The sequence below is a fragment of the Marmota marmota genome, unplaced genomic scaffold, assembly GCF_001458135.2.
Source record: "Marmota marmota marmota unplaced genomic scaffold, marMar, whole genome shotgun sequence".
NCBI classification, from domain to species: Eukaryota; Metazoa; Chordata; class Mammalia; order Rodentia; family Sciuridae; genus Marmota; species Marmota marmota.
This window is the reverse complement of record NW_026000174.1, coordinates 67,408,514-67,430,081: the sequence shown is the minus strand read 5'-3', so window position 1 is coordinate 67,430,081 and position 21,568 is coordinate 67,408,514. Positions and strand designations below refer to the sequence as shown.

Here is a 21,568-nt window from a genome sequence, read left to right as displayed (position 1 = left end):
GGAAAAAAAAAAAAAAAAAAAAAAAAGAAGAAGAAGAAGCAGCCAAAGACCCAGCCTTCTGAGGTCCTTGCTCCACAGACCAAAAAGGGAGGGGGCCTGATGATCACAGAAGAGAAGCCCACTCTAGATGCAGCTGAGCACCTTCATAGTCGATCCTGAGGAGCGGGCAGAAAGCCTCAGGCTTCATCAGAACCCAGAGCCAGTGAGCAACCCGCTCTGGACAGCCTCTGGGGAGAAAGGGGGGTGAGTGGGAGCCGGCCCACCGTCGCCATGGGCCTCCCTTCCTGTGGTGGTTGTCCCAGGGACATAGCAGGGTCCTACCAAGGCTCAGATGAGCTGTGACTCAAGACTTCACCTACGTGGCCCATGCGGCCTGTGTGGATACATGCCAGGTCACCAGGTGCCATGGGGACACATCCCCTAAAGCCCCATCCCCCGATGTTTTCCTGTTTCCAGCTGAGGGGTCTCAGCTACCCCTTCAGTGCCCTGGTCACTCATACTGATAGGAACTTGCACCAAATCTAGATAACGTCAGGTGATAATGGCCATAACTGACTTCTAGGAGGCAGATCAAGCCCATGCAGACGGGCTCCCTCTCCAGAGCCAAGCCAGTGAGGCTATTATCAAATCATGCGGCAAGAGGTGTCAGCAGCCGTGCACACTGTTCTGGAAAAATCCAGTGTAAAAGAACCCACTTCAAGATGCCAAGAGACTGAAGAAAGAGATCCAGGATGACACAGAATGCCATTTGTGTCAGAATGCCATGGGTGGCAGCAAGACGGGTGGATTCCTGTGATTTGGGTCAGAGGGATGGGGCTTATACAGTAATCAGGACAAAAGTGACTTCATCCAAGCTGGAATGTACCTGGTTTATCTCAAGCCAACACCCAAGACATCAGGCACATTCCTGTGTTGACCAGAAAACAGGGTCCGTCATGGTGGCTGCAATTCCAGATGGCTGCGTCAGGTCAAGCTGAATCCATACATGTCCCCCACCCTGACTGACCTGGTGGGAGTCCAGGCATCGTGACTGTCCATCACGACCTGTGCTGGAGTGTTGAGAACAATCAGCCTGTAGAAAAAGACAAAACCCAACAACAGTAGGGTGACACCAAAGGGACAGAACCTACGTCCTGAACGTGAACCTTGTGCTGTCATCTCGTAGGGAGGCCACCCTGCCATTGAGCTCACTTCCAGTAGACCACAAGTCTATGACAAAAGTGGGCCACACCAGAAACTGGCTGCTGGGCAGTTTCTGATGAAGAGTCTTCACTGGTTCACGGTCAGGATGAGGGTGCCGGTGGTCTGTCACACTCACCAGGCGCCCTGTGGACAAGACCTGAGAGAGGAGAGGGGTCCCTTCTCCCAGGATGCCAATGGCCAGTTCCTGACCCCACGGCTGCGCCTTTTCCCAGTCTTCTCCATGTCTTGTCCACCCTGTCTGCCAGTCTTGTCCCTAGGAGGCTCAGCAGTCTGAAGCATCTTCCCCGCCTGAAGCGTGGACCCTGCCAGGTTCACCTCAGGGGCAGTCAAATGTCATGATCATCATCCTCAATACCCGTGATTTCCCAGGTCCAGCAAGCAGGGCCACAGCCACAGAAGCACCCGGTTCAGGTCCCTGCACTGCCTCCCCCACCGTCTGCTACTTGCAAAGTCCAGCAGCTGAGGATTCCAGGGTGGGCATGGGAAGAAAAAAAGAGAGAGTGACAAGGGTTGACGATGTGGTTGGACTCTGACAGCCTGTCTGGGCCTCCTTGCGCCTCCCCAACCTCATCACTAACAACCCACTTAAGTGGAGTCACTTGCTGCATTTAAAGCTCAAAGCGGGGTGCAGAGCCCTAGCGTTCAGTTTTCAGTTTCTCCTTTAAAGTGCATCTCTTGATGGCGCCCCACACCAGGCAGCACAGGTCTGGTGTGTTCTGGGCAATGTCTTCCAGGGCAAAGCTCATCAGCCCGCGTGAAATAGAGTATACTTTCCCGTTCATGGTTGTCGGCCACTTCCTTGGGGCCTCAAGCAGCAATGACCCAGGACGCCATCAGCTTTTAATTTTAGCTGATCTGCTCATGAACCAGACCCGGGCAATCATTGATATATCGGAACACACCAGTCACCGTGGTGAGCCCGCTCCCTACAGCCACCAGGCCCGATCGTTCTCAGAAACTTAGAGATGCCTAGAACATTATGGTCACAAGGGCTTTTAAAGACAACTCACAATAGCCTCTCAGGGCCTTCTTATGTAAAAGTAAAGAATTCTGGAAGCCATCTGCCAGTTACTGTCAGGTTACTGTAAGGACCAACAGCTGAGTGGAGTCCTGTTCTCACACACGGAGCTGTGAGAAAGTCATCACTGGTGCTTTCTGGCCTGTGTTTTTTGCTAAGAAGGACAAGAGTAGTCAAAGGCTTTATGGTTTTATCCCATGGCCTGCAACCTCTAACCCTGAGACCATTTATGCTTGTCGTAGGAAACGTTGTGGGCAGATTATTTGTTAAAGGAGACTGCATTCGTTCCCTTAGAGCTGCGTATCACCCCAACCTAGAAAACTGCTCTGGTTTGAAAATGAGGTATCTCCCCCAACGTTCCTGTGTTAATACAGAAATGTCTGCAGGTGAAATGATGAGATTGTAAGAATCGTGACCTGATCCGTCTGTCCTAGTCTGACTGTGGTGACTGTGTGGTGACTGTAGGCAGATGGGGCATGGCTTGATGAGGTGCATGTGTCCCTGGGGGCATGCCCAGACAGGGTTCACCCCTTCTGCAGTCCCTTGCCCTCCCTCTCTGCTTCCTGGCTGCCATGAACTGAGCAGAGCTCCTCGCCATGCCTGTCCGGATGTTCTGTCTCACCTTGGGCTCAGAGCAATGGAGCCTGCCCACCAGGGACTAAACCTCTGATACCATGAGTCAAAATAAACTCTTTTCCTCCTAGTTGTCCTTATTAGGTATTTTGGTCCCAGTAACAAAAGACAGGCTAACACAGAAATTAAATTTGCTTTCTAACCTCACAGTAACTGACCCATTAACTAGGAGTTTCAGTCATGTTATAGTTATCCTTATCTGCTGGGCTGTTGCCTCCTCTTGCTGGTTAGGAAAGCTGTTTCTAGACCAGGGCTTCTCATCCTGAGTCCCAGCCCCAGAAAAGAATATCAGAATCCCAAAGAGTGGGATTGCTTTAAAAGCTCACAGGTGATTCCAGGATTGAGAACTACTCTTCCAGATGTCTTTTTTTTAATACCTTTATTTTATTTATTTGTTTATTTTTATGTGGTGCTGAGGATTGAACCCAGGGCCTTGCACGTGCTAGGCGAGTGCTCTACTGCTAAGCCACAACCCCAGCCCTCTTCCAGATGTCTTTACAAGTAAAAATAAAGTGGTGTTTATGACAGATTTCCTTCCTTCCTTCCTTCCTTCCTTCCTTCCTTCCTTCCTTCCTTCCTTCCTTCCTTCCTTCCTTCCTTCCTTCCTTCCTTCCTTCCTTCCATTCTTTCTTTCTTTGCAATTGGGATTGAACCCAGGGACACTCTACCACTGAGCTGCAACCTCAGCACTTTTTGTATTTTGGGGGATAGGGTCTTGGTAAGTTGCCCAGGCTGGCCTCCAACTCGCGATCCCCCTGCCTCAGCTCCTAGGTAGCTAGGATGACAGGTGTGCACCACTGTACCTGGCAACAGACTTGTTTTAAACACGAGCAGATCCTGCTACCTGGGCTTCTGTCTAGTTTTTCTGTCTCCTCCCTCAGTATTTGGCAGTTACAAGTCTCCCCCAACTCACGACTGTTACATCTGCTACTGCAACGTGAACTGAGCACCTACTGTGTGCAGGTCAAGCAAAGATTATTTCCTGCCTTGAGGAGCCACATGTAAATGGGTCCATTACAACAAAGTAGGAATAGAGCATCCAGGAGACTGTTCAGAGGGCATGATGGGAACCCAGAGGCAGGCAGGGGAGGGACAGCTGTCTGGAAGGGGTGATCCCTGAGGTGAATCCCACACTATGGCCAGGGAGAGCAGCCCTCTGCCTCTTTTAATTTACTGATTTGCTCAAAGTTAAGAACAACTCAAATAGGAAAACTGAGACACTGATTATTGACAGATGTTCCCTGACATTTCCAGAGGAGGTTAGATCCATGGGAGGGACTGAGGATTTGGTACATCAGTGCCAGGGGCTTGGGACAATTTGGTGGGGAGTCTTATTCAAATTCTCTTGCAAGATCTAACCTGCTGGGCTGGGGATATAGCTCAGTTGGTAGAGTGCTTGCCTTGCATGCACAAGGCCCTGGGTTCAATCCCCAGCACCACACACACACACACACACACAACACACACACACACAGAAAGAGAAGATCTAACTTGCTGAGGGACTGATCCTGGTGAAGTAGCGGGTTGTAATGGCTCTTGCCCAAACTGTGGCATTCCTGCTTCTTTCCTACACTGTGTATGTCCTTGGGCTGTGGGAGTCTGAACACTGATCCCATTTGATTCTATGGCAATTCCAGGAGGAAAGGATAAGACAAGAAATTTTGGCCCAGGCCACCCTATGGGCCAAGATAGGAATCTCCTTTGAAGCTCTTCTGAATTCCAGTGAAGGTCAAGGCCGGGGATACAGACACCCGTCCAACATATGGACCGGAAATGGATCTGAGGTCAGGAGGATGCTGGCCATACCCAGGATTCTACCCTCTGTAAGAAGAACCAGATCCCATGACTGCAGGGTGGTATTGCTAGGGATGCAGAGGAGCAGCGGAGCCTGCTTCAACATTTACTCCACTATTCATTGTGCCATCTGCAGGGCACACTGGGAAGGGCTCTTGGGGACACAAAGGTAGCATGAAGATCCAAGTCTGCCGTGGAGACATCGCCGTAGTAATCCCATCAGGTGGGCGGGAGTGTTTCTCCAAATGAGTGGAGCAGAGTTCTGGACAATTCTCTGGGTTACGCGGGGCTATTCCAGGAACAACCCCGTGACAGGAATGTCACACTAACTCTGCAATAAACACTGCATTCTCAGGTAGGACCATAGTAAACAGAGACACAGAAGGGGCAGATTTGGGAATGGCAAAGGAAAATAGGTCTTTTATTGCTACAGAGAACAATCTCTTTTTTGGTCCTTGGGAAGTGGAGTCCCTGTATATATGTAAAGCCAATTAATGGGTGGCTGTGTGCCAGGGCCATGCTGACCTCTGGTAGACCTTGCCTGGAGTCGGCACCACAACCCCTGGTGCCCCCAAGAGAAGCCCCAGGGCGGGTCTGGACAGGGGTGAGCTGTTGCCAGCCCGCGCCAGGCTCCGGGCAGCCTAGATGGTTTCTTTGAGAGGAGAAGTTCCCAGCTGCTGAAGGGCGATTTCCTCGCTTTTCTCTTCTGCCTTCTTCTTGGAAGGGGCTTCTTTCATTCTGTTCAAAGATAAATGGAAACTCCTGTCATCTCGTTTGAATCCTTTGCCTGCCTCGCCCATTTCTCTTGTCTACTTTTAGCAAGTTCTGTGTTGAGAACTTTTTCAGTGGCCCGACCATTTCATCCCAGTTTTTATTCTTAACTTTGAACTCTCTTATTTCTGATCGTTTGGTTCAGGAGTTTAAATTCATTATCGTTTACTATTTGGGTTTGATTTAATTTATCATGATGATTTCTTCACGTAGCAGGCCTTGCTCGCTTCCTACTACCCCATGTTTCTAGTCCTGCCATTGGAACCTTCTAGTGCTTCTTCTCTGTCCTTGGGCTGATTCTTCTCCACAGAGGTAATTTGGAGGTCATTTTTAAAACTTTTTTTTTTCTGGGGATGTGGCTCAGTGGTAGCTTTTGACTAGCAAGCATGAGGCCCTGGGTTCCATCCCCAGCACCACAAAAAACAAAACCAAACAACAAAAACCCTAACTTTTAAAACATAAACCATCACCCTTACGTTGAGGCAATTTCTACAACAATGTTAACATATTTCTTCTCCCGTCCAAGTCTATTTCATGAGATAATTAAGAAAATATAAATAACTTAAATATGCTGCTTATCCGTATTTGTAACTATCCCCGTGGCAGTACATTTTTTTTTTGCAGTACTGGGGATGGCACATGGGGGCGCTCTACCACAAGCTGCATCTCCAGCCCTTTTTATTTTTTATTTTGAGACAGGATCTAACTAAGTTGCCTGGGCTGGCCTCCTCCTCCCAATCCTCCTACTTCAGTCTCCCAAGTCATTGGGATTACAGGTGTAAGTCACCTTGTCAATTGCTCATGCCATTTAAAACTTTTTTTTTTTTTCCAGTAATGGGGATGGAACCAAGGGTCTCGCACATACTAGACATGTGCTCTACCACTGAACCACATCCCCAGTCTACCACTTCAGACTCTTTATAACATAACTCTCTGTATGATGTACTAGAACTTTAAGTTATTGGGTGTTTTGGAAATTTATATATATTTTTTATATGCAGTGCTGAGACTCAACCCCAGTGCCTTACACATGCTAGGCAAGCACTCCACCACTGAGCCACAACTCCAGCTCTGGATATGTTTTATATATAAACTGTGACCACATGTCAGCTTATTTCCTTAGGACAAATTCCTTGAAATGTCACTGCTACTTAGAAGAATACAAAAATGTTTACAGCTCATGATCAGTAATGCCAAAGAAGTTTCCAGAAAGATCTCTTGCCCACACAGGCTCCTGCATTAAATATCACCATTGGGCTTTAAAATCTTTCCTTACTGAATATTTAAAAACTATTACACCCCCTTCTTCTCCTTTTCCTTCTAGTACTGAGGCTGGAACCCTGGGGCTCACATTTACCAGGCAAGTGCTGACCCACTGAGCTGCACCCCAATAGCTGCCCCAGTAGCTTTAAAATTTGCATTTCTTTGATTCTGACTGAGATGCATATTTTCATTCAGTTCACTTCCTATTTGCATTTCCTCCTTTGTGAATGTTCAAGTTTTACATGAAAGAACTTCTAAAACATGGTCAGTCAGCTGTTCTTTGGTTGTGCTTGCTCCAACATGAGGAGTCATGACCCTAATGAATCACCTGAAAAAAGTTGAGCAACACTGTTCTGCAGCAATGGCCAGAAATGCCTAGAGCCGAGACTGAGACCCTGTTTGGACTGAGAATGATAATGCCAACCTGACAGAAAGCTCTTTTAAAAATATAGCTCAGGGCTGGGGATGCAGCAGTGGTAGAGCCCTTGCCTCGCCTGTGTGATGCCTCCAGTTGGATTCCCAGCATAACAAAAAAGAAAAACAAAAAACTGTCACTCAGACATACAGATTCCTTCCTCCAAGCCCTGCCCCACAGCAGTTTCTCCACCAGCTTAAAAGCCTAAATTCTCAACATGTCCTCTAAGGTTGGCTCTGCCACCACCTCCTGCCCCACCTTGCAAGCCAGGCACTCTGGGACTCAGGGGGATTTCATAGGCTGTTCCTTCCTCCAAGGACATACTTCCCTTCTCAGCCTGGCTGACCCCTCCTCCTTCTCCACCGCATGGTCTCTCTTACTACCACATGTATTTGTGTGTGTTTATTTGTGTGTATTTTCCCTCTCTGTCTCCCTTGCTCTGTGAGCTCCAAGAGGGTAGAGATGGCATCTGTTTTCTCCCTCTTCAGTCCGTACTTAGCTTTGTGTCTGACACATGGCAGGAACTCATTGGCTAATAATCAAATAAGATTTCAAAAAGCCTGAATCAAATCCCAGGTACAATCCTCAGCCTGCAGAGCTCTTCAGAGACTTCCTGGCTTTGGTCACTAATCTTCCTGGGGTGCAGCTCCATCTGGACATGCTTCTGCCAGTATCTACCCAGGGGCAGGGCTTGGCTTCCTTGAGACGTCAGCCCATTTGTGTGTTCTGATTGCTCAATAAGCCCTGTGCCTATTTCCACTTTAATAGACTTCTGATTTAAATTTTTTCTGCAGAAGCTCACATGCAAACAGGTGCTGGGTGTGGCTAATTTACTGTGGGCACCATGGTACCTGGTCTAATCCCAAGGAAAAGCTGTGAGGACAAGGGGACTAAAGAAGTGCATGATTTGGGGGAATGGCAGAAGAAAGGGGATTGTCCCTCAGTTCTTTACGAGAATGACAACCTGTATCATCAAAAATATATTCAAATACTGGGTTGGGGTTGTGGCTCAGTGGTAGAGCACTCGCCTAGGGTATGGAGGCACTGGGTTCGATCCTCAGCACCACATAAAAAAAATAAACAAAATAAAGATAATGTATTCATCTACAACTAAATTTTTTTTTAAAAAAATAAACAAATACTGATTATATTGAATTTTTTTTGTGTGTGTGTGTGTGTGTTTGTATCTGCAAAGCATTTCTTCTTCCCATTTTTTCCTGAACAAAACCAAAACTATGACAAGGGGTAAAACAAGGTGGTATTCACATGCAGGGGTGGCCTGGCCTCAGGTGTCAGAGCCTAGAAAGGACAGTGTCCTGGTATGGAGAATCAGAGATTAAGCAGTTCATGGGTTGACAAGGTGAGGGGTGTGACCAGGAACAGGCATCAGGCCTGGGGCAAGATGAGGAGGATGTCTACACATATAGGTGGCCTGGCCTGGGGTGTCAGAAACCGAGTGGGAGAGAAGGATGTTCCCATAAGGGACAGCTCCATATGGAGAGGAGTCAGAGTCTGTGGCTGGGCAGAGGGCATCTGTGGAGGGAGAGGGCATCACTATTAGGTGCTCCTACCTGAAATGAATACAGGGTAACCTGTAAGATCAGCAAACCCCAACCAAAGGGAACCCCAGGAAAGAACTGATCTGTGATCTTCAAAGCTGTGGTGCATCTGAGCTCATCTCTAAAGATGGATCCATGACCTTGACCATCTGTCAAGACAGGGGTGAGATAACAGTACTGGCTAGTAATTTATAATATGTGGTCAGGGCCTGATTCTCCCCTGGAGGAATGCCTTTACCAGCTGTCTACATCTTTTATTAGAATCACACCTATAGTTTCTACCTGGCTTGCCTGGTTATGTAGACTGGCTTTGGTTATGACCAGTGAGATTATATATATATATATATATATATATATATATCAGCAAACCTGTGCCTTGGCTTCTCTGAGATGGAGAATTTGTCTTGATGGCTTGAGATACAGAAACAAGCCATTCAGGGGCTAAAGTGAGGACCCTGGGAGGTGCACCTGTGCCCCCGCCATGCTGGCCTGTGCTCTCCTGCTGTATTGTGAGGCACTATATTGGGTGTACTTTTGGTTGCACTGGTTCTTTCAGTGATTAAAAAGCCCTGTAGAACTGTGGAAGTCATGAAAATCAAAGAACACCGAGAACCTACTACAGCCTGAGGAAAATGAGACAACTAAAAGCTCTGTGACTGGGATCTGAATCCTTTTGCTGGATCCAGACATCAGACGTTGTTTCGGAAACAGGCTGGAAGCCTAAAGATGAAACAGTGGTCACATGGCAATACTGATTTTCTGATTTTGATGGTGGTTTGTGGTTATGTAAGAGAATATCCTTGTTTGGAGGAATACACATCGAAGTACTTGGAAGGAATGCCAGCAACTTTCTCGCAAGTGGTTCAGGAAAAAGTGATAGGTCTTGCACCCATGTCCCTACTCTTCAAAATTAAGGGTCTTCGTTGAGCACGCTGTGACTAGGAAATGCCTCACTCAGGAACAGCCAGATCAGATCCCCTCTTGCACTTTTTGTGCAGGACAATGCTGTCACCTAGCTCAGTAACCTCTCTAAGGAGGCCCAGGAGAGGCATTTCCTCCAGCCTAATCAGTGAGGGAAGCTTTACTTACCCTGGGGAGCTGGTATTCTCTTCCCCCCAGCAGGGTCTCCCTTTCTGTTGTTCAGAAACTCAGGGCCCAGTTCAAAACCCTGCAACGATCTGACTTTGCTTCAAATTGCACTTGCCTCTCTCTCCTCTCCCCATTTCTCTACCAGGCTTCATTTCCAACCGAGTCTCCGGGTCTTTGGTCTATTTCTCCTTTTTGCGGGGCTAGATAGGGAACTCGGGGCGGCGGCAGGCGCGGCTCTTTGCTGAGCTACCCTCAGCCCCCTTCTTTCTCTTTTATGGTCGTCGTCGTTGGGCCCGCTCCTGTCGAAAGCTAAGCCACGGAAGACCAAGGCAGGGAGGACTGCGTCTGCTCCCCGGCTGTTTCCGGGTGACCACAGCCTGCTTGGCCTCGCACCCGCCGTGCCCCGGCCGCTCACCTCCTCTCCATCGCAGCGATGGTCTCCACCAGGGGCACGTTGCGGGTCTCGGTCAGGAAGCAGAGGACAACCAGGCCTGCTAGAATCGAGGTGGCGCCAAAACCCAAGGGCGGCAGGACCGGGCTGATCTCCCCGAGCGTGGTGACCAGGGGCGCAGCCAAGCCCCCGAGGCGGGCGTTGACCGAGGTGAAGCCCATCCCCATCTGCCTGTGGGAGGGAGGACTCAGCACACAGCCTGCACTCTCCGGGCTGGGCCCTGGGTGTCTGGGCAGAGAGCTCTCCGCCGGGCCTCTCCTCCCAACACCCACCTGATCTCGGTGGGGTACAGCTCTCCCGTGAACAGGTACACGCAGATGAAGGAGCTGGCCAGGCAGCCCTTGCCCAGAGCTGCCTGGGCGGTGCGCAGGGTCTGCATGTCTAAGCGGGGGAAAGGGAAGCTGAGGGTGGGAACAGGGGGTGGCAGGGGAATGTGGTGGGAGGCTGGGGGGATGCCAAGAGTAGGGGAAAGAGGCAGAGGGTGCTTAGGCCCCTGAACTAAGCAGGGATGAGGGGGACACAGCCATTGAGGGAGGTGCATCAAGGCAGGGAGCCTGTATTTCTATCACCTCAGTGCCCAACTGGAAGTCCCCAAACTGCCCTTCTCTGACTTCTGCGCCCCACCCCCACCCCATGTGTCTTTCTCTATTTTGTACTGGGGATTGAACCCAGGGGTGCTTAAACACTGAGCCACATCCCCAGACCCTTTTTATATTTTTATTTAGAGATAGGGTCTGGCTGAGCTGCTTAGGTCCTTGCTAATTTGCTGAGGCTGGCTTTGAACTCACAATCCTCCTGCGTCAGCCTCTGGAGCTACAGGGATTACAGGCATGTGCCACTGCACCCTGGCTCTCCTTCCTCTCTTGTTTGTATCTGTCACCAAGATCTACTGGAGATAAGCTTTGGAGTCAGGCCTGAGTTTAGTCCACAGCCCTGACCCAATTGAGTGACTTGGTCACTGTTATCATCTCCTAGCCTCCCTGTCCTCAACTGTTGTTTATATATTGCAAAACCCCAATTTGAATGTCCTGTATGAGGGTAATGGTCAAAGAAATTAAGGTTCTGCCTTTGGATTGGTGGCAGCCCAGGCTGCACACTGGAATTTCGTGGGGACATTCCATAAAACACCCACGCCTGGGCCCTGCCCCACATCCATTATATCAAAGCCTCAAGTTTGGATATTTTAAAAATATCTAATTCTAATATGCAGCCAGAGTTGAAAAACACCAATCTCAATAAAATATAAACTAATAAAAAAAATCAAGCCCATGAAATGTTGTACTAACATGGAAAAGGATGTTTTTAATATATAATAGAAAAGGATATTTTATATATATATATAATATATATATATCCTTTATCAATGCACATGTATACATATAGATAATTCTGTTTGCATTATTGCATTACATATATATGTATATATAAATGATGTCTCAATTATGTAGAATACAAAATCTATAAATAGGAAAAATGATTGGATGAAAATGTCCCAAAATACTAACGATAACACCTGTCCATTTTATAGGTGAGGAACCAGAGCCCAGAGAAGTTAGACGACCTGCCCCAGGCCATGGTGGCAAAGCTGTGGTCACACCTGGGCACATAGTTTGGCACATGTTCTAGGTCCCAGATAGTCAATCCTGGCTTCTTGCTGAAGTCACTGAACAGCTTTTTAAGTACTGAGGGTTTGAGAGTCCCTTTGCGTGGTGTGGAGCACCTGGGCTTTGGGATTTTTCTCTGGGTGAAGGTAATTTTAGCCAGCTGTGTGAACCATTGTTCCAGACCAGGCTGGCTGAGATTCAAGTCCTAACTTTTCAACCCATGGACAGGCTGCCTGCTCCGAGTGGACACACACATAACTGGCATAAGGAAGTCACCACGTTGGCTCTCCAGTGGCTTTATATGCATTTGCCTGGTCTTGCTGTCAAGATTGTCCTTGATTCAAGGGCAGACTCATGACCTTGGTGGATCTTCTTCCTGCACTGACACTAGGCACTAAGTGCTTAACAAACTCCATTAATCCTTAGTCACATTTCCCCCAGATCCAAAAAATACCTCTCAGCCTTGTTCTCTCATGGTACGTGTTGCCCACAAGACCCCAGGGGCTCCCAGTTCTCCAGGAACCTGTGTGGCAGTATCCCAGAGGGCAGCACAGGCACAAGCAATGGCTTACCTTCAGGCACAAACATGTTGGCAATGACCATGAGCCCAGCCAGGATGAGGAAGGAGGCCACTGTGGCCCGGCGGCCCACATAAATCATGGTGGTGGTGGCCACCAGCATGGCTGGGATGTCGATGATACCAAACAGAGCCTGTACCAGGTAGATGCTGAGCCCGAACTTCTGCAAGTCCATTGCCAGGCCGTAGTAAGCCACAGAGTTGGAGAACCTGGCAAAGGTGGCAGAATGATCCTGTTCCACCATTTCACTGTCCTGGGCCCAGGACAGGGGACACAGGATGGTTAACATAGGACTCCTCTCCTGGGAGAGTTAGAATCCCCTCCTGGTCTCATAAGTCTCTGACTTTGGTCTTGGATCCTAGACTTCGCCCATCATCTCTTCCTAACACCCACTCCCCTGAGTCCCATCCATGGACCCTGGAGTGCATTTGGTTTCCTGTCAGCACCACTTGGCACTGAAGTTAAAGCAGTGCTAAAAGAATAAAGACAGAAGGAGATGGAGGTAAGTGAAGGACATAGGAGCCTATGACAACAAGCTCCCCGTGGCCAAAGCCAGAACAGAGAAGGAGAGTAAATAATATAGTATTCATTAAACAAAATAAATAATGTTACTAAATTAGAACCCAAGGTATAAATGACACATATATGAATCTATTTAAGTAAATGATTGAACAAATCTGGATGGGGGATATGGCTCACTAGTAGCATGCTTGCCTAACACACACCGGGTCCTGGGTTTGATCCCAGTGCTGCACAATCAAACAAACAAACAAATAAATAAAAGTTAAAACAGGGCTGGGGCTGGGGCTCAGCGGTAGTGGCACTTGCCTGGCATGTGTGAGGCACTGGGTTTGATTCTCAGCACCACATAAAAATAAATAAAATAAAAGTCTATCAACAACTAAAAAAATTTTTAAAAAGAATGATTTAAAAAAGTTAAAATAATTTTTAGAAACCCCTGTTTTACAGAAAAGATGCAAACATTTGGGTGAAGGTAATTTCAGCCAGACTCTACCCTTCAGGAGGTAGAACTTAATGCCCTTCCTTTGAGTATGGAAGGGACTATATTTCAAATAATAGATGTGGATTTTTTGTTTTGTTTTGTGATGGTCCTGGGGATTAAAGACAGGGGCATACTTACCGTTGAGCTACTCCCCAGCCCATCTTTATATTCTTATCCATTTCTCATCTTCATGGCAACGTAGCTATTGGAATTTCTTTTTGCCCACCTGGCAAACTTGATTAACCACCACTCGAATGCCACCTACTGGGTGAAGCCCTCTGCAGCCATGAGCAGAACTGCTGTTTGGATACTTGTCATATTGCATGGACATCATGGTTTCTCTAGCTGTTCCCTCCTGGACTTGGAAGTGTTTTTTCAGAATGGACTCTCCCCAGAATCCCCTAGAATCCTCCCAGAATCTCCCTAGAGAGCCCAAAGGGATAGTGCAAGGTCCATTCTGGAAAAGCTGCCTGTGAGATTCCAGTGGCACTCACCCCTACCCTCAGAGGAGACCTGCCCCCTTCCACCAACACAATGTCTCATCTACACTCTATCTTAGCACCCAGCAGAGAGCTCCATCAGAAAGGCGTGTGGGATGAGACTGGCTTTGCAAAGCTCACCTGCTCGTTGCATTGGGAATATTTCAGAACAGAGTTTGTCAGTGGGAGAAAAAGGCACGTTCCTGCCTCAGGTCAAAGTCTTGGAATGAGCCCCTCACCTACCAGACCACCATGAGACAGCATGTGACCTTGCGGATGGCCGGAGTTCGGAAGAGATCCAGGATAGAGTTGGAGGTGCGGACGCTTGCAAACTCGCTCTGGATGTAGGAGCTCACCACCTGGGTGAGGAATGTGTGATCAGTGGCAGCAAAGGATCCAGGGCCTCCTGTCCCTGCTGGGAACACCTTCATTTTGTGTGTGTGTGTGGGGGGGGGCGGTTATCAGAGATTGAACCCAGGGGCACTTAGCCACTGAGCCACATCCCAAATTAATTTTATTTTTTATTTTGAGAGAAGGTCTTGTTTAGTTGCTTAGGCCCTCGCTAAATTGGTGAGGCTGGCTTTGAACTTGTGATCCTCCTGCCTCAGCCTCCTGAGCTGCTGGGATTATAGGTGTGCTCCCACCACACACCTGTTGGGACCCCTGGCAAGATAGTGGCTCCAGGGCTTTGAGATGAGGCACAGGTTTCAACATGTGCCCCACCCTCCTGGCTCTGGGATCTGGGAGTCTGTCTATACCTTTCCTGGTATAGATAGTGTTGTTAGGTAGAAGCTAGCAATGAGCAGTCAAGTGTAGGCAAGGTCGTAAGTGGTCTTTAAATTACTTTAGGGGTCCTTCTTTAAGCTACTTCCAAAGTAGACAAGAAAGCAAAGGTGGTAGTTAATTTGTAGAAAAGAACCAGAAGCAAAAGGAGCTAATCGGGAAATATGTCAAAAGAAAAGGATTCATGGGACTGACTCTTGACAGGGTCCTCTGATGTTGACATGAAGCTAGGAATTATGGCTAAAGGTGTCTCCATGTGTCTGGGGAGGAAGAGTCCTTTAGTAATGCAGGCGCAATAAGGTAACTTCTGACAGCTATTGACCCCAGTGTCCCCATTAACATGGGATTGACTTGCGGACGAAGTCGCCCCAAAAGGATGGCCACTGTGACAGTTCCAGAGAGGACCGACTAAGGTCAAAAACTCCACCACCCGACGGGAAGGGGGAGTTGAACACCTGATTAGCAGAGAGTACAGAAGGTGGTCCCCACTTTTCCTGCTAAACATCAAAGAGTAATAAAATTGGGGACACCTTTGTCTCCTTTGCCATTCTCTGTTTGGAGACGGCCCATCTCTCCCTCGAGAGTGCTTTTTGCTGAAGCCTCACTTTTCCTTTACTTTATTTCCGCCTCACTTCACCTATCATGAAGTTCTCTTGCATGGCTTTTACTGAGCTGAGATTTGGAGTTTCAGCTCCCCACTTTCCTGGGACAGTATCAGGCGGTGGTTGAAAGCAGGTTCTGAGTCACTTCCCGCTGTGTGTCTTAGGCAGATTACCTGACCCGCAAGCTTCAGTTCCTCATTGGCACCAACGAGGCATTAAGTGAGATGACGTATGAGAAGCTGTTAGCATAGTTCCTCACACAGGGCTTAATAAACAGCCAGTATTGTTAATGAATGATAACTATCTTATAAAGAATGGAATGTATAATAAATGGTGCTCTTGTTATCGATTCTCCAACAATTTTATTTTATGATTGCTATCTTAAGTTGTTTGCTTTTATTAAATTTTGACTGGAGGTCAACGTGAAGGTTATTTCCTTACTGCACAGGTGGATAGACCAATGAGAGAAGCAGCTAAATCATTCGCCCCAGATCACACAGCCGTTCAGTGCTTAAAGGACATCTTTCCCACACCAGAACTCTCCGCCTGGGTGGCAGCCGAGTCCTGGGAAAGTGGCAGAGCTTGTGGAACCCGGAGGCGGCCCTCAAGTTGGAAGGTCATTCCCAGCCCTGCTCCCTCCTCCCCACTCACCTCTTTGGTCAGCCTTTCCCCTTCGGCCCTTCTCCCATTCATCGCGGCCACCTTCTGCAGGTTCCGCAGGGCTTGTTGGGACTTGCCGTGAAGGAGGAGCCATCGAGATGACTCTGGCAGCCACCTGGGAGGGAGAGAAGGATGCAGAAGGACCAGGGCTGGGTGGAGCTCATTCCATTTCCCAAACCCAATTACACCCACATCCACCTTCTCTCAGATCCTAAAAAAAGGGTGCAAGGTCCCTTGTCTCAGAACCAAGAAGACTGGAGGACATGTCACCTTCCCTTTTTTGTAATAAAGAGAATCACTGAAGGGTCCTTAGAGACTACAGTGGACTCAGTATTCAATCTCTCTCTGTCTTTTTTTTTTTGGGGGGGGGAGCCTCAGAGATTGAACCCAGGGGCGCTTAGCCACTGAGCCACATCACAAATTCATTTTATTTTTTATTTTGAGAAGGTCTTGCTAAATTGCTTAGGTCTTCGCTAAGTTAGTGAGGCTGGCTTTGAACTTGTGATCCTCCTGCCTCAGCTTCCTGAGCTGTGACCACCACGCCTGACTCTGAATCTGTTTCTGATCCCTAGCTGTGTGGCCTTTACTAAATCATGATCCCTCTCTGGGCTGTGCTTTAGCCTCCCTCTTATAAAATGTCATGGGGCTGTTGTGAGGCACAGAGGAGTTGAAAGACAAAATGATTGACATGTCCCAGAGCCTCATGCTAACAGAAGGGGTTTTACTGGACCTTCTGAAAGCCGCCTGAGAGTACTCAGGAGTGTGTGGTCCCCCTGAGCACTTTCTGTCCCTTGTGTCCCCACCAGGTCCAGCAAATCCCAGCCTCTCCCATCCCGACCTCTTGCGGGGCCAGGTGAGTGTCCCGTCCCCCGGGCGCACTCTCCCCTCCTCCTCACTCCTGCCGGACATACCAAGAATACAGGAGGAAGATCAGGAAGGGAGCTGAGACCGCAAACTGTAGCCACCGCCAGGGGCGGATCAGGTAGGCCACGCCAGCCAGGATGAGCTGACCCACGGTGAAGGAGAAGCCCAGCAAGATGCCCGCCACAGTTCGGCCCCGGGTGGGCATCCACTCCACAACTGCAGAGGAAATGGCAGTACGCTCAGCGAGCCTGCCTTCCCACGGAGCTGCTTAACTCCCCGGCCTCTTGATGGCGATTTAAACTCATGCAGAGACCCATTGAGACTCAGGCCAAAGTGTCCCGACTGGGGGGATCAAATTACTAAATGTAAACTATAAAACCACAAGAATGCTAGAACTCATGGTTAGATTTTTTATATATAAAATCTCAAAATTCTGAGAAACTCACAATCAGAAGGAATCAAATGAAGGCTAAGGTTAAACAAATCTGAATTCATAAAAAAAGAAATGTCTAAATAGAAATAAACAACATAAAACACAATAAGCAAAGTCATAGCATTGGCAAAAAAAAAAAGTCAAATATATTTGCAACTCAACAGTTAAGAGGCTATTTCTCTAATATTGGAAGTGTTCTTACAAATCAATAGGAAAATTACCAGCAAGCCTAAAGGGAAATGGGCAAGGGATGTGAATGGCTGGTACAGAGGAAATAGAGTGGTTCATGATGCTATCAAAACATGGTCGACCCAGCTGGGGGCATAGCTCAGTGGTAGAGCGTGTGCCTACCTTCCAGGAAGCCCTGGGTTCCAAATAGATGCTTAACTTCATGTGAAGACAAATTGCAAATTTCTATAGGCAGAAAAGATTGGATAAAACCTAAACCTGAGCCTGCCACTTGTCTGTGGGACTGTTAAATAAATCGTGATACATCCTTCCAAGGCATCCACGACAAATTAATGAGGGTACTTCTTTCCAGGGAGCAATGAGCCCGTTAGTGCAATCCACCCACAAAGCAAATCATGTTTCTGCCTTCAGAGCTTAGCCACCTTCTGCTCTTCTCATCTGCTCTGCTGCCACCCTCTGGCCCAGTTCAACCTTGGCTCTTGCTGGGATGAGGGCAATGCCCTCTTCTCTGGACTCCCTGCTTCTGTTCTGGTGCCAAATGGCATCTGCCAGAGGGATCCTGTCAAACCTCAAACACTAAATCAGGTCAGGGCTGCACTCAGCACAGAATCCTCCAGGGCCTCCTGCCTCATTTGGAATTAAAGCCAAAGTCCTTCAAGTGGCCATGGGGTCCCCCGGGAGGCATCAACAAATGAGCCAGTGATGGCATTGCTAAGTGAAAGACTCAAGATGCAGAACAGGGGCTGGGGTGGAGCTGAGTTCCACCCTCAGCACTGGAAAAAGTAAAAAGGGCTGAATGGTGTGCATAATAACAAAGAGGGGAGATAGAAAGAGACGTGAGGGTCCTCACACTTTTGTGGCATGATCCAGGGGCAGATGTTAGAGTCATCACACTTTTGTGGCACAATCCAGGGGCAAGGTGTGACCTGTTGAGGAGGCTCTGGAGCACCCAACTGAGTCTCAAAAAAGACTTCCTTGCAGACTAAGCTGCCCAAGGACAGAGTGCCCAGCCGCCAGCGGTGTCTGATGTGTGCATGTGTGTCTGATACATGTATGTGTGTGTGTATGTGTGTGCGTGTGAATGTAGGTATTGTGGGGCTTTGCTGAGATCCCATTGTGTGTGTCCTGGTCTTCCAACCCCCAAACTTCTTCTCCATCCCTGAAATTAAAATCCTATCCTGTCATTGGATGGCTGAGGGTGGTGGCAGTTTCTGAGCAAGGTAAGGAATTTAAGTGAAGCACAAGCACGTGTCAGCCTATGTTCAGGATGGGCTTCCGACTATCCCATGAACCTCTCCACCAAGACCACCCAGGAAATCCCAGCCTGCGCTGAGGACTGATCCTGCCACTTGTCACTTGGGAAGTAACACTCCTCCCTGGCATCCAACAAGCCAGATCTCCACCATGGAGCTAAGAAACCAAAAGTGTTTGTTTTTCCAGTACTGAGAAGTGAACCCAGGAACAGCCCCACCACTGAGCTACATCCCCAGCCCTTTTTATTTTTTATTTTGAGGTGGGATTCCCAGGCTGGCCTCAAACTTGCCATCCTTTTGCCTCAGCTGAGAGAAGCCACCAGCAGCCCGGGTAAACCCCACCCTTATAAGGGCCGCATAATTTCAGGGCTGTCTGCAGCTCTGGAGACCATCCTGTCCCACTGCCCTCTGTGTCCCAGTCACCTCTGTGTCCCACACTAAGCCTGGTATGCAATGGACACTTAGTAAGTGGTTATGTCGATTAACTCACAAATGAAATAAACAGACCCTCTCGGTTCACAGAGGAGGAAATGAGACCCCAGACCAAGGACAAAGCTGCCAGGGTCCACCCTGGCTGCGGGCAGGTCCAAGGTCTGCAAGCCCCGTCTCCTAGGCCTAGAACCTGGTGGTGTTCTGAGCTGAGGCCCCTGGAGGAGAACTCCAGCCAAAGGAAATAAGAAAGATGGGGCTGCCATTTCCCCTTCTCCTCTAGCCCCAGCCGTCCAGGCTGCTCCGCGGCTGAACTCACCCAGCGAGAGTGAATTGAGGATGATGCCAGAGAAGGTCATGCCCATCAGGAACCGGAAGACGCAGTAGGCGCTGAAGGAGTCGATGTACGCCGTGGCGGCCCCTGACACTGCCAGCTGCAGGTATGACCAGACCAGGGGGACCTTGCGGCCCAGCCTGAGCCCAGGGAATGGACAAAGCGTTAGGCTTCAGGAGCAGCAGTGGCATCCCCGATAGTCAGTGCCCAGGCCTTCCACTCTGGTAAGGGGAAATCAGCCAAAGGGAAGCTGGGGTGCCGTGAAACCCACCCCTCAAAACGGAAGGGCAACAGCTGGGACCCAGGCACCGGTGGCCGGAGGGGCACCATGTGGAAGAAAATTGGAGATGAAGAGACTTATTCCAGGCCCGGGAAAGACAGAGGATCTGCAGAGACCCAGAGGGAGGTGTGGTGGGTAGGGAGAGGGGTCCCCTGGGTGTTGCTCTGGCTGGAAGGAGGCCTCTGACCAGAATCACAGGGAGATGAGCCCTGGCCAGACTCAGGCTGTGGGGGCAGGACCCAGCATGGAGTCTTCAGGGGAGCTGATTGCTATAGGAGGCAGGAGGAGTCCAAGGCCAGGGTGGCAGGGTTATGGCACCCCATTGCATACGAGGGCCCAGGGCCAGAGTGCTAGCCCTACTTGTCCAGAAGGGCAGCAGACCAAGAAGGTGTGGACAGCGTTTCTTCCCCACACACCCATGACACGCACACTCCTTTCCTTCCTTCCTTCCTTCCTTCCTTCCTTCCTTCCTTCCTTCCTTCCTTCCTTATTCTACAATTGCTCATTGAGCATCTCTAAGGCACAGGCCTGAGCTGAGGGCTGGAGACATGGAGGCCCTCCAGATAAGATACAAGTTCACATGTAGAGAGACCAGGTGTGATGAGGGGTTGAGGGGATGAGCTCTGGAGTCTGGGAGGGCCTCCCCACCAACCTGAACGGAGGGAAGAGGGGCAGGGGAGGGAAGGGGAGGTGAGGGAGCTGGACTTCTTCAAAGCCAGGGCCCTGCTCTGTCTCATAGTCTTTCCATGGGGGTGAGTTCTGGCTCATTTGTACACAGGATGCTGTGTGGATGTTAGAGAGGACAGCACAGCTTTTCCAAAGGAATATGGAGAAGCCTTCAAAGTGAAGACAAAGTAGGGGGCTAGAGCCTGTGTGCAGTGTCCCAGCATTTGCGCGGGTTGGGGGAGCAGGCTGGGGGTGCGGCTCGCCCAGCATGTGCAGGGGCCTGAGTTCCATCCTTACACAGCATGAAAAGGAAGGGGCAAGCATATATACTGATTTGACCGACTGCATAAAACCTCAAAATGTCTCGAGGAAGGATGGCCAGAAAAGGGAATTTTGAAAGTTCTCACCACAAACAAGTGGTAAATGTTTAAGGTGATAGATACACCGACTACCCTGATTTGATCATTACACATTATATACTTGCCCTGAACAGCACCTTGTAACCCATAGCTATGTACATGTGTGCATCAAAAAACGTAAAACTTTTTTAAAGTGTTTTTTTTTTATTGTCAATGGACCTTTATTTTGTTTATGTGGTGCTGAAAATGGAACCCAGTGCCTCACGAATTCTAGGCAAGTGCTCCTCCACTGAGCCACAACCCCAGCTCCCAAATTATAAAACTTAATGAAAAATTTAGAAATGAAAATAGGGGCTGGGGTTGTAGCTCAGTGGTAGAGTGCTTGCCTAGCATGTGTGAGGCCCTGGGTTCAAACACCAGCACAACACACACACACACACACACACACACAGAGAAATAAAGATCTCTCTAGTTGGAGATGTAGAAATTGGGCTGCCCCATGGAGGGAGCGATGGGGCGAGATGAGAAAACTTTCTTTCTGCATGCTCTTTTGTATCTTTTGGGATTTTGAAGGATGTAAATGCACTTATGCATTATCCATTGAAAATATGAGTAAACTTTTACCAAAAAATGTTAGCATAGCTGGGCACCATGGCACACGCCTGTTATCCCAGTGACTCTGGAGGCTAAGGCAGGAGGATCAAGAGTTCAAAACCAGCCTCAGCAGGGAGACCCTAAGCAACTCAGCGAGATCATTTCTAAATAATATATTTTAAAAGGAGCTGGGGATATGACTAAATTGGTTAAGTGCCCCTGGGTTCAATTCTGATACTGGGGGGGGGGGGGAAAAGAAAAA

The 21,568-nt window shown here is 48.8% G+C and overlaps 1 protein-coding gene and 1 long non-coding RNA gene across 2 annotated transcripts in view; one reads left to right on the top strand and one right to left on the bottom strand.

The window, feature by feature from the left end:
* Nucleotides 1–5,040: 5,040 nt before the first annotated feature.
* LOC107136011 (solute carrier family 22 member 20) overlaps nt 5,041–21,568 on the bottom strand; it is a 17,442-nt gene continuing 914 nt past the window's right edge. Inside the window, exons 3-10 of the mRNA XM_015478250.2 lie at nt 19,393–19,547; nt 16,817–16,985; nt 15,897–16,020; nt 14,104–14,219; nt 12,373–12,587; nt 10,469–10,577; nt 10,161–10,367; nt 5,041–5,386 (exon numbers count right to left, since the gene is read on the bottom strand). Coding sequence (XP_015333736.1) covers nt 5,290–5,386; nt 10,161–10,367; nt 10,469–10,577; nt 12,373–12,587; nt 14,104–14,219; nt 15,897–16,020; nt 16,817–16,985; nt 19,393–19,547 — 1,192 coding nt within the window. The 3' untranslated portion in view covers nt 5,041–5,289. The remainder of the gene's footprint in view (nt 5,387–10,160; nt 10,368–10,468; nt 10,578–12,372; nt 12,588–14,103; nt 14,220–15,896; nt 16,021–16,816; nt 16,986–19,392; nt 19,548–21,568) is intronic.
* Nucleotides 13,983–16,208, top strand: LOC125612152. Its single transcript, XR_007342493.1, has 3 exons — nt 13,983–14,175; nt 15,694–15,861; nt 15,957–16,208. It is a non-coding gene; the product is annotated as an uncharacterized LOC125612152 (long non-coding RNA).